The sequence below is a fragment of the Pelophylax lessonae genome (assembly GCF_965119305.1).
Source record: "Pelophylax lessonae genome assembly, chromosome: 12".
NCBI classification, from domain to species: domain Eukaryota; kingdom Metazoa; phylum Chordata; class Amphibia; order Anura; family Ranidae; genus Pelophylax; species Pelophylax lessonae.
The window spans coordinates 209,113,733-209,133,079 of NC_138779.1; the positions used below are offsets into that span (position 1 = coordinate 209,113,733).

The window sequence follows — 19,347 nt, forward strand, 5'->3', positions numbered from 1 at the left end:
TTGAAGTAAAGTCCCAGCATGAACCCCTGAGATCTCACAAGGGGGGGGGGGGAGGGGGTGGGACAGAGAGAGAGAGGGAGGGTGAGAGAGAGAGGAGGGGGGGTGAGAAAGGGGGTGAGGGAGAGAGAGAGGGGGGGGTGAGAGAAGTGGCCAATGGAGTCTCAGTTGGAGGGGGGTGGCTTTTTTGCTGCCCCCCCTGCAAAGTGCTGTCCTAGGCCTGGGCATTGTTGGCCTAGGCCAAAATACAGCACTGTATATTGTGACAGGAAGTCAGGTAAATCTGGGAATGTAGTCACAGGAAGGAGATACATTTCCACCTGATTTAGAAAGTTCACTGATACTATAGGGTGTTGGCTGCAGAGAGAGCCAGCAGGAAGTTGAAAACCATTCAGCTGTTCAGAATGAGGAGATCAAGGCCTCTATAATTTGTCCAGAGAAAATCTATTGAGTGCTGCATCCTGACGCCATGTGGGTAGAGGACAGTCCTGTGTGCCCCCTGAAAGCTGAGTGAGCATGGGGGAAGACCTCCTGAAGCGGTGTGCGCTCAGGAGGGTAAAAACGAGTGAAGACGTCTCAAAGGTGAGAAGACGAAGTGTTTCTGTGTGAAAGAAAACATGTTCAATGGACAATGTTTGTGCTGTGTGAAAAGCAAACAAATGGACATTTGAGTGTCTGCTGTAGGATCAGCAGTGTTGGCCCAACAGTAGGTTGGGAAGACTTCTTAGGCAGGTTCCAGCTGTGAGAAGGTAGACGCCCACAGCGGCCAGGATTTATTTTGTGTTTTATTTTATTTTGATGTTTTTGCTGCATGCACTTGTTTGAAGAATAAACCAAAAACTATTGTTTTCAACCACTCCTCGGCTATCTCCCTGTGTGCCGACCCCCCCAAAGGGGTCACCCATACGCCTACCACCGAGCTAATCCCTTACATATGGTGGAGGTATGCAGTGGGCAGAAGCGAAGATCCCTGCAAGGAAGTGCAAATGTTTGATGAACTTTGTCTGGTGCATGAGATTGCACAATCTATGTGTGCAGGAGAGAAGATCCTGACAGAAAAAAAAACAAAAAAAAAAAAAACGTGTTTTAAAGAGACAGGGGTCTCAAAATTTTTTGATGAACTTTGTTGTGTCTGGTGCAAGGGACTGCACAAACTGTGTGTGCAGGAAAAGAGATCTTGCAAGAGAGAGAAAAACTACATGTGTTAAAGAGACAGTGGTCTGAAAATTTTTTGCTGGACTGTGAAAAATTTGTTTGTGGAGTTATTGAAGATGGGGCGTTCAAAACGCCTGAAGAATGCAAAGATAGATGAAATGAGAGACCGGATTCTATGGATGGAGGGGATGTTACCGTCTGAACCAGCCCCATCCATGCCTAAAGAGAGTCTACTAAAGAGGAAGGTTGTTGTCCCTAGCAACACTGATGAAACTGCTATGGAGACGCAGTGTGCTCAGATGAAAAGTAAGCTCAAAATGGAGATGTTGAAACAACTGATTATATCAAATACAGCTCAACAGCAGGCAAATGCAGCTCAACAGCAGGCAAATGCGGATTTTCAGCGGAGCTTTGCAGCTCAACAAAAGGCTCATCAAGAGAGCATGGCAGGCTGGAAACAGAGACGCCAGCAGCCAATGGAGGCCATCGGTTTGGAGGAAACCGAGTATGTGTGCAGGGCTGAGTTGGATGCCTTGCAACGGAAAATGGAAGAAAAGGAACAAGCCTTGGAATTGCTTAAAATGGAGCATAGAAACTTGCAGGAAACGAATGAACTACTCAAGTCTCATGTGTCACAGTGGGAAGAATCCACTGCTCTTCTTTTGGTCGAGTTGCAAAAACGCAGAGAGACTATAATGGAGAAAGATACCATTCTCATGGAAAAGGAAAGTGAAATTCAGACTTTGCAGAAGCAAAGTATGGCTGATATGTTGGAGTTGCGTAATCAGCTGGAAAAAAGTCTTCAGTCTTTGGGAGCTACAAAAATAGACCTGCAGGAGTCGCAGGAACAGAATGTTGCTCTGAAAGCGACATTGTCTCTCAGCGACAAAGAGAAAAGTGAAAGAGAGGCTAAATTACTGAGTACTGTGTATGAGCTCACTACTTTGAGCAATGTGGTAGATGAATGGCGTGCGGACTGTGAAAGTTGGAAAGGGGAAGCCCAACGTGTCCAGCAGCAGTTAAAGGAGAAAGAAGCCTGTGTGGCAGAATTACATTCTTATTCCCAGATGCTAGCCAATGAGGTGAAGGCTCTTATGCAGGGAAAAGGAGATTGTGAACATAAGAGGGAAAAAGTAGAGGCACAGCTTCTGGAATCGCAAGTCAAGGTGTCAGAAGGTGACTGATTGTGTGCTAAGCTGTCAGAGAAGGCAAACCGACTGCAGGTTGAGTTGGACAATGTTACAAATCAGCTTTCTCAAGCAGACAGCAAATCTAGAGAAATTGCGGAAGATTTTTCTATCTTGGAATCGCAGCTGCAAGACACGCAGGAACTCTTACAGGAAGAGAGGTGTCAAAGGCTGAGTTTTAGCACAAAGCTCAAACAAATGGAAGATGAGAAAAATGGCTTCCTGGAACAATTAAAAGAGGAGGCGGAAGCAAAGAAAAACCTATCAGAGCAAGTCGCAACATTGGAGGCTCAGATAGCGGATATGAAAAAACGCATGGAAGAAAGCGTTGGTTCATTACAGTGTGTTGAAGATGTGAAAAAGAAGTTTGATCAGATGCTTGGTGAAGAGAAGACTGTGTCTGCAAAATATGCAGAAGAACGCGCACGTGCAGAAACGGAGGTGCGTGATAACGAGAGCAAAGCCCTGTTCTTGGCTCGCTCTTTGGAGGAAGCTCTAGAGTGTAAGGCTGAACTAGAAAGTGTTAACAAACAGCTGCGTACAGAAATGGAAGAATTGGTCAGCTCCAAGGATGATGTTGTGAAAAGCGTTCAGGAGCTAGAAAAGTCTAAGCGAGCCTTAGAACAGCAAGTAGAAGAGATGAAGATTCCGTTGCAGGAACTGGAAGAGGAATTACAGGCAACAGAGGATCTGTCCCAAAGAGGGGATAGTGTGCCTGATGCAGTTTTTAAAAGGATCAGAGTTTTGGGGTCTGTCCTGAGTGAGCCCCAGAAATGTGATGACATGTGGCTTGAATCACCCCTGTGGAATAAACCGTTCCTTCAAAAACTTCAGCAAACAAAGGAGCTGTGTAAGAAATGTGATGTTTTCTCAGTTCAGGCTGAAAACCTAGTGGAGAAAACTAAAGCGGAGAAAACTAAAGCAAGTGATATAAATCTGGGAGAAAAAAGCAAACGCCACCTAGTGGAGAAAACTAAGGCTGTTGATGAAAACGTGAAGCAAATTAAGTTCAAGTGCCTTTCAGGGAATATTTCCAAAATGGAACTGGTGAAAGACAGGTGGCAGAAATTTGATCGTGATCTTGAGATACATTCCATGTGGAATTCAGATAGAGAAAAGGAACTAGGTGACCTTGAGCGGTCAAATAGTTCAGCAGAAAGTGCATTGAAGAAACCTGTAAAAGAATGTGTTGCAGTTCCATGCTTCTTCACTGATGCAGAGAGGAGGTCTATAATGGATACCACCCAGATTGCTGGGTTCAACTGTGTTGTTGCCTTTGACCCCTATGTTGGTGGAAGGAAAGTTGATAATGTTCTGATTGGCTACTTCTGTGAAGAGTTGGGCAAGAAATATAAACTGGATATCAAATCAAATAGTAGGCCTTTACTGCGACTCGCTCAGGAGGGCGAAATGTTTAAGAAGTTGATGAGTGCAAATGCTTCAGATCTGCCTCTGAATATAACATGTTTGGTGAATGATATTGATGTCTCTGGAAAAAGGAACAGGGGTCACTTTGAAGAAATGGGTGACAGCCTGGTGTCGCAAATGAAAAATCCTCTGCACAGCATCTTAGAGCAAGCTAAACTCAAGAAACAAAGAGTCAATGATTGTGTACAGCTGTATGGAGAAGCAACTCCAGTCACAGAGGGACGTCAAGAGTCCCTACTTGGAACAAAGCTTAGTGAAGCAGAGGTTCTCAAAGTTTTGTGGAAAACCTTTATGGATTGCAGAGAGAGGCGGCTCAAGAATGTTGAAGACATTAAGACTAGCACAATTGAGTTGCCTATGGATCACGGTCCTCCATGGCGGATAGGACAAACTTGTATGCAAGACAAACTTGAGAAGGAGCGAAATGATGCCAAAAATGCAGTTAGGGAATGTGTATATGAGATGAGAGACAAACTGTGTGACATTTATGAGAAATCTGTCAATGAAGATGACAGAAACAGTTTCACCCGGAAGCTTGAGGATACTAGGAGGCTTATCAGTGAGTCAGCAGTGCTTGACACATGCGTGCCTGGAAATCTGTGTCCCAACCCTAGGGTTGAAACAAGAGGGGGGGGTATGTGACAGGAAGTCAGGTAAATCTGGGAATGTAGTCACAGGAAGGAGATACATTTCCACCTGATTTAGAAAGTTCACTGATACTATAGGGTGTTGGCTGCAGAGAGAGCCAGCAGGAAGTTGAAAACCATTCAGCTGTTCAGAATGAGGAGATCAAGGCCTCTATAATTTGTCCAGAGAAAATCTATTGAGTGCTGCATCCTGACGCCATGTGGGTAGAGGACAGTCCTGTGTGCCCCCTGAAAGCTGAGTGAGCATGGGGAAGACCTCCTGAAGCGGTGTGCGCTCAGGAGGGTAAAAACGAGTGAAGACGTCTCAAAGGTGAGAAGACGAAGTGTTTCTGTGTGAAAGAAAACAAAGGGACATGTTCAATGGACAATGTTTGTGCTGTGTGAAAAGCAAACAAATGGACATTTGAGTGTCTGCTGTAGGATCAGCAGTGTCGGCCCAACAGTAGGTTGGGAAGACTTCTTAGGCAGGTTCCAGCTGTGAGAAGGTAGACGCCCACAGCGGCCAGGATTTATTTTGTGTTTTATTTTATTTTGATGTTTTTGCTGCATGCACTTGTTTGAAGAATAAACCAAAAACTATTGTTTTCAACCACTCCTCGGCTATCTCCCTGTGTGCCGACCCCCCCAAAGGGGTCACCCATACGCCTACCACCGAGCTAATCCCTTACAATATATATATATATATATATATATATATATATATATACACATACATATGTATATGTGTGTATGTATGTGTGTGTGTGTGTGTATATGTATATATATATATATATATATATATATATATGTATATATATATATATATATATATATTTATATATATAACAGGAAGTCAGGTAAATCTGTGGATGTAGTCACAGACAGGAGATACATTTCCACCTGGTTTAGAAAATTCACCAATTAATATAGGGTGTCGGCTGCAGAGATAGCCAGCAGGAAGTTGAAAACCATTCAGCTGTTCAGAATGAGGAAATTAAGGCCTCTATAATTTGTCCAAAGGAAGTCTAAGGATTGCTGCCTCCTGACGCTGTGTGAAGCTGGGGAGAGGAGGACAGTCACATGTGTACCTCCCGACGCCATGTGGGCATGGGAGAAGGGATTCCCCCTGAAGCTGTGTGGGCATGGGGAAGACCTCCTGGAGCGATGTGCGCTGAGGAGAGTAAAAAAGTGTGAAGACTTCTCAAGGTGAGAAAATGAACTATTTCTATGTGGAAGAAATAAATGAACTGTTAGCTACTGGCTTTGAAGAGACAAGCAAAGGGACATGTTCAATGTGAAGAGGAAAAGGGACATGTTCAATGGACATTTGTTGTGTGAAGAAACAAACATGGACTATTGAGAGTCTGCTGTATGATCAGCCAAGTCTGCCCAACAGTAGGTTGGGGACAGACTTCCTTAACCACTTTACCTCCGCTCACATGGAGGCTACTGCGGCAAAGTCCCGCGATCCCGTCCAGCAACGTAGACCTACGCCGCTGGACTCCGCCCCTTGTGGGTGGCGCTCGCGCGCCGCCGGAGGCTCGCTCCTGCTGTGTTCATTCACAGCGGGAGTCGGGCCAGCGGAGGAGCAGCGGCGATTGCCGCTGCTCTACCCCGATCTTCGGGGATCGAGTCTGGAGATCTGCCCGCTGTGTGTAAACACAGCGGGCGGATCTCCATAGTGACAGGGACTGACAGATCGGAGTGTTCAGCATAGCTGGACATCCGATCTGTCCTTCTGTCACACAGTCACCTCCCCCCCCCACACGTCAGTAAGCACCAGGCATACATTAACCCCTCCCTCTCCAATAAAATTAACCCCTTCCCTGCCAGTGTCATTTTTACAGTAACAGTGCATATATATATAGCACTGATTACTGTAGAAATGTCACTGGTACCCCCAAAAGTGTCAAAAATGTCAGTCAAGGGTCCGATCTGTCCGCCGCCGCAATTTCGCAGTCCCGCAAAAAAAAATCGCAGATCACCGCCATTACGCGTTAAAAAAAACCCACCAAAAATGACAGAAATCTTTCCCTTTGTTAGTAAACGCAATAACTTTTGCGCAAACCAATCAAAATACGCTTATTGCGATTTTTTTTTTACTAAACATATGTAGCAGAAAACAAATTAGCCAAAAATTTTAAAAAAATTTGATTTTTACATTTTTTTGGGGGGGAATTTCATATAAAAAAATGTGAAAAATAGTTATTTTTTCAAAATAAACGCTCTTTTTTTGTTTATAGCGCAAAAAGTAAAAATCGCACAGGTGATCAAATACCACCAAAAGAAAGCTCTGTTTGTGGGAAAAAAAGGACGTAAATTTCGTTTGGGTACAGCATCGCACAACCGCGCAATTGTCAGTTAAAGTCGCACAGCGCCGAATCGCAAAAAGTGGCCTGGACGGAAGACAGCAAAATCCTCCGGTGGTAAAGTGGTTAAGATAGGTTCCTGTGTGTGAGAAGGTAGCCGCCCACAATGGCAAGGTTTTATTTTGTGTTTTATTTTATTTTGGATGTTTTTGCTGCATGCACTTGTTTGAAGACATTGGAAGAATAAACCATAAACTGTTGTTTTCAACCACTCCACGGCTATCTCCCTGTGTAACGAACCCCCCGCCCCAAAGGGGTCATCCACACCCGCCACCGAGCTAATCCCTCACTATATATATATATATATATATATATATATATATATATATATATATATATATATGTATATGTATATGTATGTGTGTGTGTATGTATGTCTTGTTTAGCACATTAATATACTGCACAGGCTTTTATGCTTCCTTGCTTTACTGCGAAGTAATGTTAAAAGACAAAGCAAAACAGCTCTAATGAGCAAACTAACAATAAAAAGTGTAACATACCATAAATATCTCAAAACATATAATTTATATGAGATATTTATGCACAATAGCCCTGAGAAAGGAAATTCCCACAAAAAGCGATGGTTGTATTTGAATCTTAACCAAGAAACATTTCACAAAGACCTCTGAGTGATATGAACGTTTGCACTAGATGCTGCTGAACACCCACCCTGGTGGTTTTACATGTGATTAGGTAATCTTTGCAAAGTGAAATTTCTTTTTTTTTTTTTTTTCAAAAATATTTTTATTAAATATCGAAGATATAACATACAGCTTTTACAATGTTAATTTTAAACATTTAGCAATGTTTGGTAACAGGAACATGCAAGCTATAACATGTGTTCTTACTAAAACAATAATCAACTGTGAAATTTCACCAGTCACCAAGCAATCCTTGCAAAGTGAACAGCCTATTGGCCTTTTAGTAAATCAACCCCAAGATTTCTGGCAGGATCCACAGAATTTTTCAGTAATTGCCAAAAATGTATAGTAACTAAGTAGAACTACTTTACTACTGTACTTAAGTACGGAAAGGCGGTATCTGTACTTTCCTAAAGTAGAATTTTTTTCTCCTACTTCCACTTTTACTTCACTACATTTTTTCAATGATTTCAATACTTCTACTCCAATATTTTTTTTTTGTGCTGCATAGTTACTCGTTACAATTATAAAAATTACCACTGCCAGAACAGTAGATGGCAGGTTTCATGAAGCTCAAAACACGTGTATTATCAGCGCATACGAAAATAAATGCTACTGTATGTATAAATAAAAGCTGCATTTGAAATAATAAAAAACAATATGATGTTCAAACTTTTGACTTCTTTCTTTAATAACTACATAACACAGTACTTGTACTTTTACTTTCAGTACTTGAGTAGCAACATTTTTTTAAAAAACTACTTGCAATACTTAAGTACAAAAAATGTTGAATACTTTAGTACTTCTACTCAAGTCACTTTTTGATTGAGCACTTCCACTTCTACTCAAGTCACTTTTTGATCGAGCACTTGTACTTTTACTCAAGTATGGGTTTCGAGTACTTTATACAACTCTGGTAATTGCAGAAAATTCTATTGGCATGAAAGAAGAAAACGAATGCAGCCACATCTAAGGACCAGTAAACTGAAATATATAACATTTGCATACAGTGCAGAGACAATGTCATCTAGAGCCCAGGGCATAGGGTGTGCGCAGCCTATTGCATTAGGGTGTGCACCCCAAAGCTAAGACAAGCATGTCTTTCTCTGTAGCCTCAGCTGCACAGGGCAGTGAATGAATGGGAAGTGCCCTGTTCTGAGCGGCTTCCTGTTCATTCACAAACCAACATAGTAAAAAGTTTACTATGCTTCAGTTATGGACCCAGTGAGTGAGTATTCATTTAGAAAAGGAAAGCGCTGGTAGATGACATATTTACTAGCCCCTTCCCCCCCACTCTCCATCCTGAAGTATTCCCCGCAGCAGCTGGGAAGAGAGAAGGGAAGCCAACAGCAATGCGGGATGGGGAGGGGGGTGGAGGGGGGGCTTACAACGCAGACAAAGCCCGGGCAGTAGGGAGAATCTGCACCACACGTAGTGATTAGGGTGTGCCCAGGCATATCTGGTACACCTCCTGCTTACGCCTATGGGGGGGGGGGGGCATTCCAAACTGCACCCCCTCCCTAAGATATGAGTAGTTTGTGTCAGCAAAAATCCCCCCCACCAAAAAAAATAAATAAAATCTAGCATTAATCTGAATGTTTACACTCTAAATTCCACTATCTTCCAGTACAAATCTTTGCTTCCCCATTCTCCCTTCCAGCTCAAATCCTCTCCCCAAATAATTCCAGCACAAATAACCCCAAAAAATCACCTCTTCTAGCCCAAATTCTCTACCCCTCAAACGTCTCCTCTTAGCACAAATAATCTCTGACCCCCAACCCAAATCCAAATTCCTCCCCTCTAGAAACCCCCCCCCCCTCCCACACTAAGTTCCCCTCCTAGGATAAATTCCTCCCTCTGAAATGCCCATCCTAGCACAAATTCTCCCCCCACCACCATATTAGCTCTTCTACCACAACCCCCCCCCCCTAAATCATCACTCCTAACCCCCCCCCCCCCCCCAATTTTCCCTTTCTAGAACAATTCTTTCCCCCAAATTCTCCGTGCCAACATAAATCTCCTGGCAGCACCTCCCTCCTTACCTCACATGATACCACGGCAGCTGCCCATCCCTTGTCCCAGGCCTGTTTTGCATATGAAGGTTTAGATATAATTTATGGAATGCTCAGGTAACAGACTGTTTTAGCTAATTCATCTATCTACAGCCAAATCTGAGTTTTCAAATGGGAAACTAGAAATAAAATAAAATTAACTATTGTATATTTTGACTTCTGTGTCCCATAAATTCAAATTTGTGATCATAGCAAATTATTAATTTTTTTTTTTTTTGCAGTGCCAGTACCGAGTAGCTCTTTAAACAATCTGACCTGTAGCACCTGTTCCTCATCTACAAGTGACTATTGTAGCTCCTCTAACACCCTGCAGTGCACGGGCAATGAGACACAATGCGGACGAATGTCTACATCTCTTACAGGTATGTTCTATGTTATGTGATATGCCGAAACATGCCTCGACTTCTTAACTTTTGGGAGAATAATCTGCTGTGCTTGTTGTATAATAACATTGCTGGGAATTTCTTACTTCTGGGCACATGGGGCTTGCCTCGACACCCTCAAAAAAAATAATAAATCAAGTTGGGCTTTAGAATAAAATGAGAAAAAAGGTCAAAGATGGGATTTTCCAAATGCCCACCAAGGCAGCAGCATGTTCATTAAGAATTGTTGGGACTTAAGACCAGACCTAGAGTTTCACGCCGAATCCTCCATCTTCACAAACTACAAGGCGGTTTGGGTCTCCCACAATACGCCAAGTACTATCAGGCGGCCCAATTAGCCCAGCTGACTAAGTGGCATGCTGCTCATGAAATCCCCCTTTGGGTGCCCCTTGAAGCGGTCGAATGCAATCCCCTCTCTGTGGCTAATTTATTATGGCTGACACCGTCGGACCGCCGGTCTGTTTCGAATCCTATCCTATGTCATTCCCTGCGTCTTTGGGATACCCTTAAATTTAAGTATCAGCTCCAATCCCCCCACAACCCCCTGCTTTCATTTCTACACAACCCATCCTTCCCCCCAGCCTGGGAAACCCCATGGGCATTCCGTAATTGGGTGACCGCTGGCCTTCTCAGAGCACATTCCATGATCACATTCAACTCCTTTAAGCCTTTTCCAACGCTTTGTGAATCTCACAATATACCGAACTCGGAAATCTTTCGCTACCTACAAATTAAGCACTTCCTGGCCAAATGTATCCACACTGACTCTTCCTTACCCAACATGACTTCTTTTGAACACACTTGCCTCCATGACCCACATGCCCGGGGCCTCATATCCTCGTTATACACCAGACTCACTGACTCCCCCGACCGCACTCCACCCGCGTATACTACTAAGTGGGAACAGGATCTTGGGTCTGCCATAGATGTTGAAGATTGGTCCAAAATCTGGCAATCAACGAAGACGGCCTCACAAAATATAGTAGCCTCGGAAACAAACTACAAAGTGCTGATTCGGTGGTATTTAGTACCCGCATGCATTGCAAAATTTTCACCCTCCTAATCTGCTACATGCTTTCGAGGTTGCCTGGAGCCAGGCACACACTTGCACATTTGGTGGACTTGCCCATTGGTGCAAAAGTTTTGGCAGGCCGTCTTCCATATCCTCTCCACCCTGATGGACGTTCCGATCTCGTCTGACCCTCTACTGGCTCTCTTGAATGTAAAACCGGATAATGTGTCCAAATTCCGCCACAAACTGTTCCTACAGGTCACAACAGCGGCTAAACAAACCATTGCGAAAGCGTGGAAATCCCCACACCTGCCGTTGACTGAAGTGAAACACCGAATCACCAACACTATGATTCACGCCAAAATCGATGCTGTTTTGACGGATACAGTCGAGAAATATGATAGAATCTGGCAACCTTGGGTTGACAATTTTCTGCCCCCCAATTTTGATAGCTCCCTACTGCTGCCCTGAACCAAACCTGGGGGCCCAAAACCCCCACTCCTTATGTACTGGCCCCCCCCGGCGATCCTTCCTCTTCCCCCTCTTTCTACCCCTCCCCCTTATATCCTTGTCCCCTCTCGTTACCCCCTTCTCCCTGTCCCCCCTCGCCCTGCTTCCTTCCTTCTGCATACATATGTTGTAGCTCCTACAACGTCTGAGTTTGTTCTACCTTGTCATTTTAACTACAGTTTACAGGTTACCCGTTCGACTTGCTCCCTCATTCTGGCTGACTGTAGCCTATGTTTTTCCTGTTTGGTAGATACCCGTGAGGTTCCTCTCATCCCCCTGCCTCTTCCCACACGATACGGTAGATTTGGGTACTGTTCCCTTTTAGTTTAACAATTGGTTGGTTTTGCCTCCCCACCTAGGCACAGTGTGATCCCTTTATGGGGTGCCGGTGGGTTGGTACTGCCAATCACTACTCTCTCGTGACAACCCATTTTACCGCCCCTTGTCTACTAACCCTCACGATTTGCTGTAGTTACAGTTATTGGTCATGCTCTGTTACCGAGCTTTGTTTACATTACCTTGCATTATTCTGTATGTCAAACGTTGTTACTCACTTGCATTATTCAATAAAATACTTGAAACAGAAGAATTGTTGGGACTTGTGCCTCATGTGGTTCTTCTAATGGGTTCAGGAAGTACTTTTAATACTTAGAGTAAATTCAACTTAAAAATTAATGTTCCAATCAATACTGTCCTGTCCTTAGTGTCTTGAAGGCTGGTTGAGGGAAACGTAAAGTGGCCATCTCTCAGGATGTCTGTCAGGAATCAGCAGCAGAGATGGCCAGATCTGGGTGGCTACACTTGGTCCTTTGATTGCCCTAAATGTTTAACCCCTTCCCAGCCAGTGTCATTAGTACAGTGACAGTGCATATTTTTAGCATTGATCACTGTATTACTGTCACTGGTTCCCACCGTGTCATGGCAGCAAGCTCATTAAGAAAGGTAGGACTTGTGCCTCATGTGGTTCTCATCTGGGACATCAAAAACCATGTGTGGTTCATTAGGTAATCATTGCTTGCTTGGGGAAGGTGATGCTTGGGTCCTCTCCAGGTTAATTCTAGCTCTTTGGGAACATTTCCGCAAGATAATCAGGTATCAAGATTCCATTAAGAGAAGTATGCATTTTCCACCAGTGTGAAGGAAGATTTCCCTGTGACCGCACATCCGTATAATCCCAAGTACAATGGTAAATGATCACCTCAGCCTGGACTCTGACCAGGCCATGACTCCAACACGTTTCACTCCGCCCCTCTGATCTTGGTCATGATGTGCTTAGTCATCTCCCCATGACTAAGCTCCAAGGGGTGGAGCAAAATGCGTTGGGGGCATGGTCTGGCCAAAGTCCAGGCTGAGGTTGTCCCTTACTATTGTACTTGGAATGATATGGGTGTGCAGTCACAGGGATGCCTTCCTTCACACTGAGTGATCATAGAAGTTGGGATGGGCTCTCTCCTAACCAGCACTCAGCAGTGGATATTAAGGACTAGTACCCCCTCCAGAGAGCTTGAGCAGAACACTATACAGGTCTTTTGGATCACATAAAGAATCCACCAGTTTTATAATGTTTCAGTGCTGTCAACATTGAAGCTGAACTCCAGCCAAACAGCAAAGTACACATACATACACTATATTGCTAAAAGTTCATGAACACCCAACCATTACACCGATATGAGCTTGTTGGACATCCCATTCTAAAACCATGACCAATATTAAAAAGCTTGCCCCCTTTGCGGGTATGACGTTCCCCTATATCTGAGAAGGTTTTCTACAAGATTTTGCAAAGTGTCTTTTGTGAATCCACCCAAAATGGCATTGGTGAGGTCAGATGTTGACGCTGGATGAGAAACCCTGACTCCCAATCAGCGGTTTAATTCATCTCAAAGATGTACAGTAGGCTTGAGGTGAGGGCTCTCTGCAGACCACTCGAGTTCCTTCACACCAAATTTGTCTAAGCATCAACAGCAGCTAATTTGGGTAGCAGATACAAACAATACCCCCTAAGGAGTGGGACTATGTGGGCGACCAAACATACAAAAGATACTCCAATAGTAGGTTTCAAGACTAAAACAATTTTTTATTATATACAAACCATAAAAAATGCTTATAGAGACCAGGTGTCTCTGTATGCTGAGAGGAGAATAAAACCAATAATTGATGAATATAGAGCTTGCAAAAGAGGGTCATACTCTTAATCCGCTGGGTAGATCACTTCCACCCCCGTCATGGCGGCTTCCTCTAGCCAAAGAGAGAGACTAGCAGTGGCAGATGGTTGATTGAGGGCGCAGGGGTGCCACCCCCATCCATGCGTCCGGCCCCCTAATCTACACGCAGGTCGCCGGGGAGCTTTTTTATTTAATTTTTTTTTAGCATGTGATTAGAGCCAGAGGCTCTAATAGGCTAAAAAAAGGGTGGCACTGTGCCCCGAGCCCACCCAGTTGTGTGACAATAGCGAATGAATACTCGCTATTGTCACATGGATCCTCCTTCTGGCCAATCATGAAGCGGATCTGAGACCCGTTCCTCAATTGGCTGAAAGGAGAAACCATGCCATTGGCCATGGAGGAGGAGGGAGGAGATGCAGAAGACTGAGGAGGAAGGAGCAAAAGCCGTTTGCTGCTGCTGCCTGCCCTCCCTCCTCATGTCCAGGCAGGGTCAGTGAGCCAGGGGGGGGTATGGTGTGCGGCCTGGTGTGGTCCGGGGGGGGGGGGGTGGTATGGTTCGATCTGTCTGCCGCCCCCCCAGCCCATGGAGCACCAGCCACCACTGGAGACTAGTAAGGGGCTTGCCTCTCGGGTGTGGGAGAGCGTGACCCTCTCTGCCTAGATGAGTTTATAACAGCCCATCTCACTATTGTGCATGCTCTATAAAGAAAAGTATGATATAGGTTGAATTTATTACCATGTTATTGTATGTTTTTTGTATTTATTTGTAGCTTAAAACTTAAAAATGCGATTGAAACACAAAAGAGGATCATACAAACAATTGGTGACTAGCTGGGGGGGTATGTGTTCCAAAGAGACCCAACGTGTTTCGGGTGTGCCCTTCTTCAGGGTTCTGTATATTGGAAACTTACAACTTCCCAAAATAAATGTCACATGTCTTGACCAAGAAGCTGTGTAGTTAAGAACAGTATTATACAGCAAAAAGATAAGAGATGCTGGGATAGAGGAATGGAGAACCTCAGAAGAATAACTGCGGATGTGAATCCATACAGTCACATGGTATTAGGGTATACCTGTGGAAGGTCCCTGATATGGCCGGACTGGCGTTCCTTTAATAGGGAGATGCAAGGGGTCCCCAAGGTATTCTTTATTATATTTGCCTCCAAAAACACCCAGCTTCAAAAAAGATCCTGAAATCGAAGAAGTATACTGCATGCATGCCGACATTGTCTGCCAGGCACTTGTACTACTTTTACCTCTTGACTAGCCCTGTCCACCCAAATCCCCATGGGACGTTCTCCTCTTTTGTTTTCCTAATTGTATATGTGAGTTATTATATGTAGGTGGCATCTTTGTTTTAGAGTTATTGCCTTGCATGCCTTTTTTTTTTTTATTCTTTCATGTTTTTAACCCCACAGGATCCACAACATCGGCATCCATCGTTCGTGGCTGTGCCACGCCAAGTGTCTGTAACTTGCTCGGAAACCAGAATGTGAAATATGGAGACCAAAATCTAAACATAGTCGTGACAACCTTCTGCAGTAATGGCAGCTTCAACCTCCTCAGCTCATTTTATCTGCCCGCCTTCTTAGCTTTCTTCTTATTTAAATTCTTATTTTAAAGACATTCTTGTGTCTACACATACATATGGTAAAGTAAATATTTTACAGTAAAAAAACAATTGCTTAAAATGCTGTATATTAATTAAAGTGGAACTTTAGACAGAAAATGAAGTCCTGCTAGATCACTTCAAGCTGGCCCCTTTTGCAGGTACAGCCATGTAAAACATAAGTGCCTCTACTGATTAAACATGGCCGCACCCTTCTCTATACATGCTCAGATGCCCTCCTTTTTTCAGCACTGATGAAAATTTAGAGGCCGGTCTGCTGGCAGCCTAAAGATTTACTGCTGCTCAGGGGCTCTGGGCTTTAGCAAATTGCAACCTCCGGCAAGAAACCGGAGCAAGGCTGGAGGCAATTTACAGCACACACTAATTTTAGTAGCAGCATTATTAATGTGGAATGTAGGTTCCTTGTTAAAGAACATTATTTTTTTTATCAAGTTGTAATGGACAAAGTTTTGCTTTAAAGTTCAATTCAAGCCAAAATGTTGGTGAAATCTCTACAATGAGGACACAAAATAAAAAGTTGACACAGATTTTATTCCAAAAATAGAATAACCAAATATGGGGAGAAACTTGTGCTATATACCACAAAAAGCTATCCAAAACTTCTTAATGAATTAGTAGGGCCCAACACTAAGGGACTTTAAAGGCTCTGTAACAACAAAGGTGAACAAACATAATTAATAAGTATAAAAAATATTTTTTTTGTTGATCACAATACATGTTAAAACCATAACCAATTTAATTATGCTTCCATGATTTCACAGGGCATCTTAAAATAAAGCACCATAAGTGCTAAAAAGACTTTAAACATAGTCCACAGTAATATTCTTCTGAATTCTTCAAGGTTCAAGCCCACGGTGTTTCGCGGCAGGACATCTTAAAAAAAAAAAAAAAAGTGCACCATAAGTGCTAAAAAGACCTAAACTTGATTCACAGTGATATTATCAGGCATTCTTCAAACCCCAAGTCCACCGCATTTCGCAGCTGAACCGTTGCTTCAGGGACCGAATGTGAAAGTCTCATTACTCTCATTACTCTTTAACAGCAAGTAGGTATCATTATTACTCGTGGAGTGCCACCCTGACTTATACTGTTGACCCCATAAGGGAACCTTTGACAAGGCTTGGTTTTATTGCTGGTTGGTTTGTGCTTTGTTTTGATCCCTGCCTCCTTATTGGTTGGATAAATATGGGGTCCCCCTTACTGTTGGTGGCCCTCAGATGGTAGAAGGTAGTAATGATGCCTACTTGCTGTTAAGAGTTGTGAGACTTTTGCATTCGGTTCCTGAAGAAGCTGCAGTTCAGCTGCGAAATGCGGTGGACTTGGGGTTTGAAGAATGCCTGATAATTTCACTGTAAATAAGGTTTAGGACTTTTTAGCACTTATGGTGCGCTTTTTTTAAGATGTCCTGTCGCGAAACACAGTGGGCTTGAAACCTGAAGAATTCAGAAGAATATTACTGTGGACTAAAGAATTGGAGGAGGATTTAAAGAATGCCTGATAATATCACTGAACTAGGTTTAGGTCTTTTTAGCACTTAGGCCCCTTTCACACACGGCATCCGTCAGGCGGACTCCGTTTTTCTCAGCGGGGGATCGATCCACCGATCCCACGCTGAGCAGGCGGATGACAGATCCGTCTCTGCTCTTTCCTGTCCCCATGCATCTCTATGGGGGAATCGGATGGGAACGGACCATCTGTCCGTTCTCATCCGATCTGCCAGATGGATGGAAAATAGGGTTTCCATCCGTCTGGTTTTAACGGATCGGATGTCAGCGGACATGTCTCCGCTGACTTCCGATGCCCCATAGAGATGCATGGGGTGTCCGTTCAGATCCGCCAAAAAAGGCAAATCTGAACAGTCGAACTCCCTGTGTGAAAGGAGCCTTATGGTGCACTATTTTAAGATGTCCTGCTGCGAAACAGTGGACTTGAAGCTTGAAGAATTCAGAATAATATTACTGTTTGATGAATTTTTAGCACTTATGGTGCGCTATTTATAGATGTCCTGTGAAATCATGGAAGCATAATTATCCAATTGGTTAATATTTTTACAATTGTATTTTTATTTTTTAATTTAACCCTTCCTAATTGTGTTATTTTTGGCATCTGGTACAGAGCCTTTAAAATCCCCTAGGGTTGGAAACTATTGGTTCTGTGTTTTGAAAGATTTTTAACCACTTAAGCCCCGGAAGATTTTACCCCCTTCCTGACCAGGGTTTTGCGATTTTTTTTTACTGTGTGACTTTAACGGACAATTGCGCGGTCGTGCGACACTGTACCTAAACGAATTTGACGTCCTTTTTTTCCCACAAACAGAGCTTTCTTTTGGTGGTATTTGATCACCTGTGCGATTTTTTGATCATGCGCTATAAACAAAAAAATAGCGTCAATTTTGCAAAAATAACAATATTTTTCACATTTTTTTATATGAAATTCCCCAAAAAAAATATAAAAATCAAAATTTTTTAACATTTTCGGCCAATTTGTTTTATGCTACATATGTTTGGTAGAAAAAAAACGCGAAAAGCGTATTTTGATTGGTTTGCACAAAAGTTATTGCGTTTACTAACAAAGGGAAAGATTTTTGTCATTTTTGGTGGGTTTTTTTTAAGGAGTAATGGCGGCGATCTGTGTTTTTTTTTTTTTTGCGGGACTGCGACATTGCGGCGGACAAATCGGCCCCTTGACTGACATTTTTGACACTTTTGGGGTTACCAGTGACATTACTACAGTAATCAGTGCTATACATATGCACTGTTACTGTAAAAATGACACTGGCAGGGAAGGGGTTAACTGTATTGGAGAGGGAGGGGTTAAGTGTGTCCTAGGGGCGTGCTTCTAACTGTGATTGGCTGTGGCTACTACTGTAAAAACAGGGATCAACGGTCCTACATAGTAGAACCGTCTGATCTCCATTTTTACACAGGGGAGAATGACAGGCGGCTTGTTTACATTAGCCGCCTGCCTTTCTCCCTCTCTACTGACGATCGCGAGTGACCGGCGGACATCGGGTCCGCCGGTCACACGCACAGACTCCTTAGTGAACGAGCCGGGGCAGGGGCGCGCCTCAGCTCACAAGCAAGTGACAGCTAGTGACGTATATATATACGTCACTTTGCCTGGCCGGGGCTGACCGCCGCAGTATATGTACTTGCGGCGGTCGGCAAGTGGTTAAACCCTTAAGTTTAGCTATTTTTGTTATCCAGTGTAAAATCTCAAAACATCCTTTTTTAGTTTTGGTATAAAAAAAAAAAAAAAGAAAATTACAGCAATATACATAAAACAAGTTGCCAAAATCTCTATATTTTGCATTTTTGTTTTTGGGCTATTTCAATTTTTAAGCCTGTCTTTATTTCTCTAAAATTGTCATTGACTGGTTTTGTGTTGATAGGTAAAGGGAATGTGTAGCAGTTTTGTAAATGTATTTTTTACTTGTAATGCTCAGGGCTAAAAAATAAAATGTTGAAAAGGTGTGTTTTTTTTTTTTTTTTTTTTTGGTCAAATTTTACACAAGTTTAATTTTATTTTCCGTGTTCTCTTTTTGTGCTGTGCAATGGCATTCAAGTTGAAGTCCATCACCCCTATTGTGTCTGCATTTGCTACAACCTAAACAATCTTTTCTTCTTTTTTGTTTTTCTTCTTTTCTTCTATCTTCATTTTCTGAAATTTATACACGCTTTCTGTGTTCTTTTAACCAGTCTAGGCTGGAGTCACTAACACTGACATGGTTGTAAACTCTCACATACAGTATACCCAGTGAAGTGAATAGCTTTAGGTTATTGAGATGAAACAAATCATCCTACATAAGTTTTACTTGTTCATTGTATCTGCAGTCTTCTCTACCCTATACCTCTTCAAAAGGTCATAAAAGTGTTAAAGGGGTAGTAAACCGCTCCTTAAAAAAAAAAAAAAAAACTGCAAGGCAACAGCATAATGTGCTAGTATATAATAACACATTATGAAATTCTTACCTTAGAACAAAGCCCTCCAGTGGCAAGGTGTCACTGCTGACAGGGCTTTAACCTTCGCCCGGCCTATGTTCTAGTTTCGTGTTTTGGCCATCTGATTGGCCGAGCCATGATATGTCACAGACCGGGGGAAATAAACTCTGAAGGTACAGCATGGGTATGTCGTCCCTTCAGAGTGCATGTGCCAGTGACATCACCGGCTGCATG

The 19,347-nt window shown here is 43.1% G+C and overlaps 1 protein-coding gene across 1 annotated transcript in view; it reads left to right on the forward strand.

The window, feature by feature from the left end:
- The window catches only part of LOC309569016 (phospholipase A2 inhibitor and Ly6/PLAUR domain-containing protein-like), a 41,438-nt gene extending 26,262 nt beyond the window's left edge, over positions 1 to 15,176 (forward strand). Inside the window, exons 4-5 of the mRNA XM_082274777.1 lie at positions 9,697 to 9,837; positions 14,961 to 15,176. Of these exons, the coding sequence (XP_082130903.1) occupies positions 9,697 to 9,837; positions 14,961 to 15,163 (344 nt within the window). The 3' untranslated portion in view covers positions 15,164 to 15,176. The remainder of the gene's footprint in view (positions 1 to 9,696; positions 9,838 to 14,960) is intronic.
- Positions 15,177 to 19,347: the final 4,171 nt, after the last annotated feature.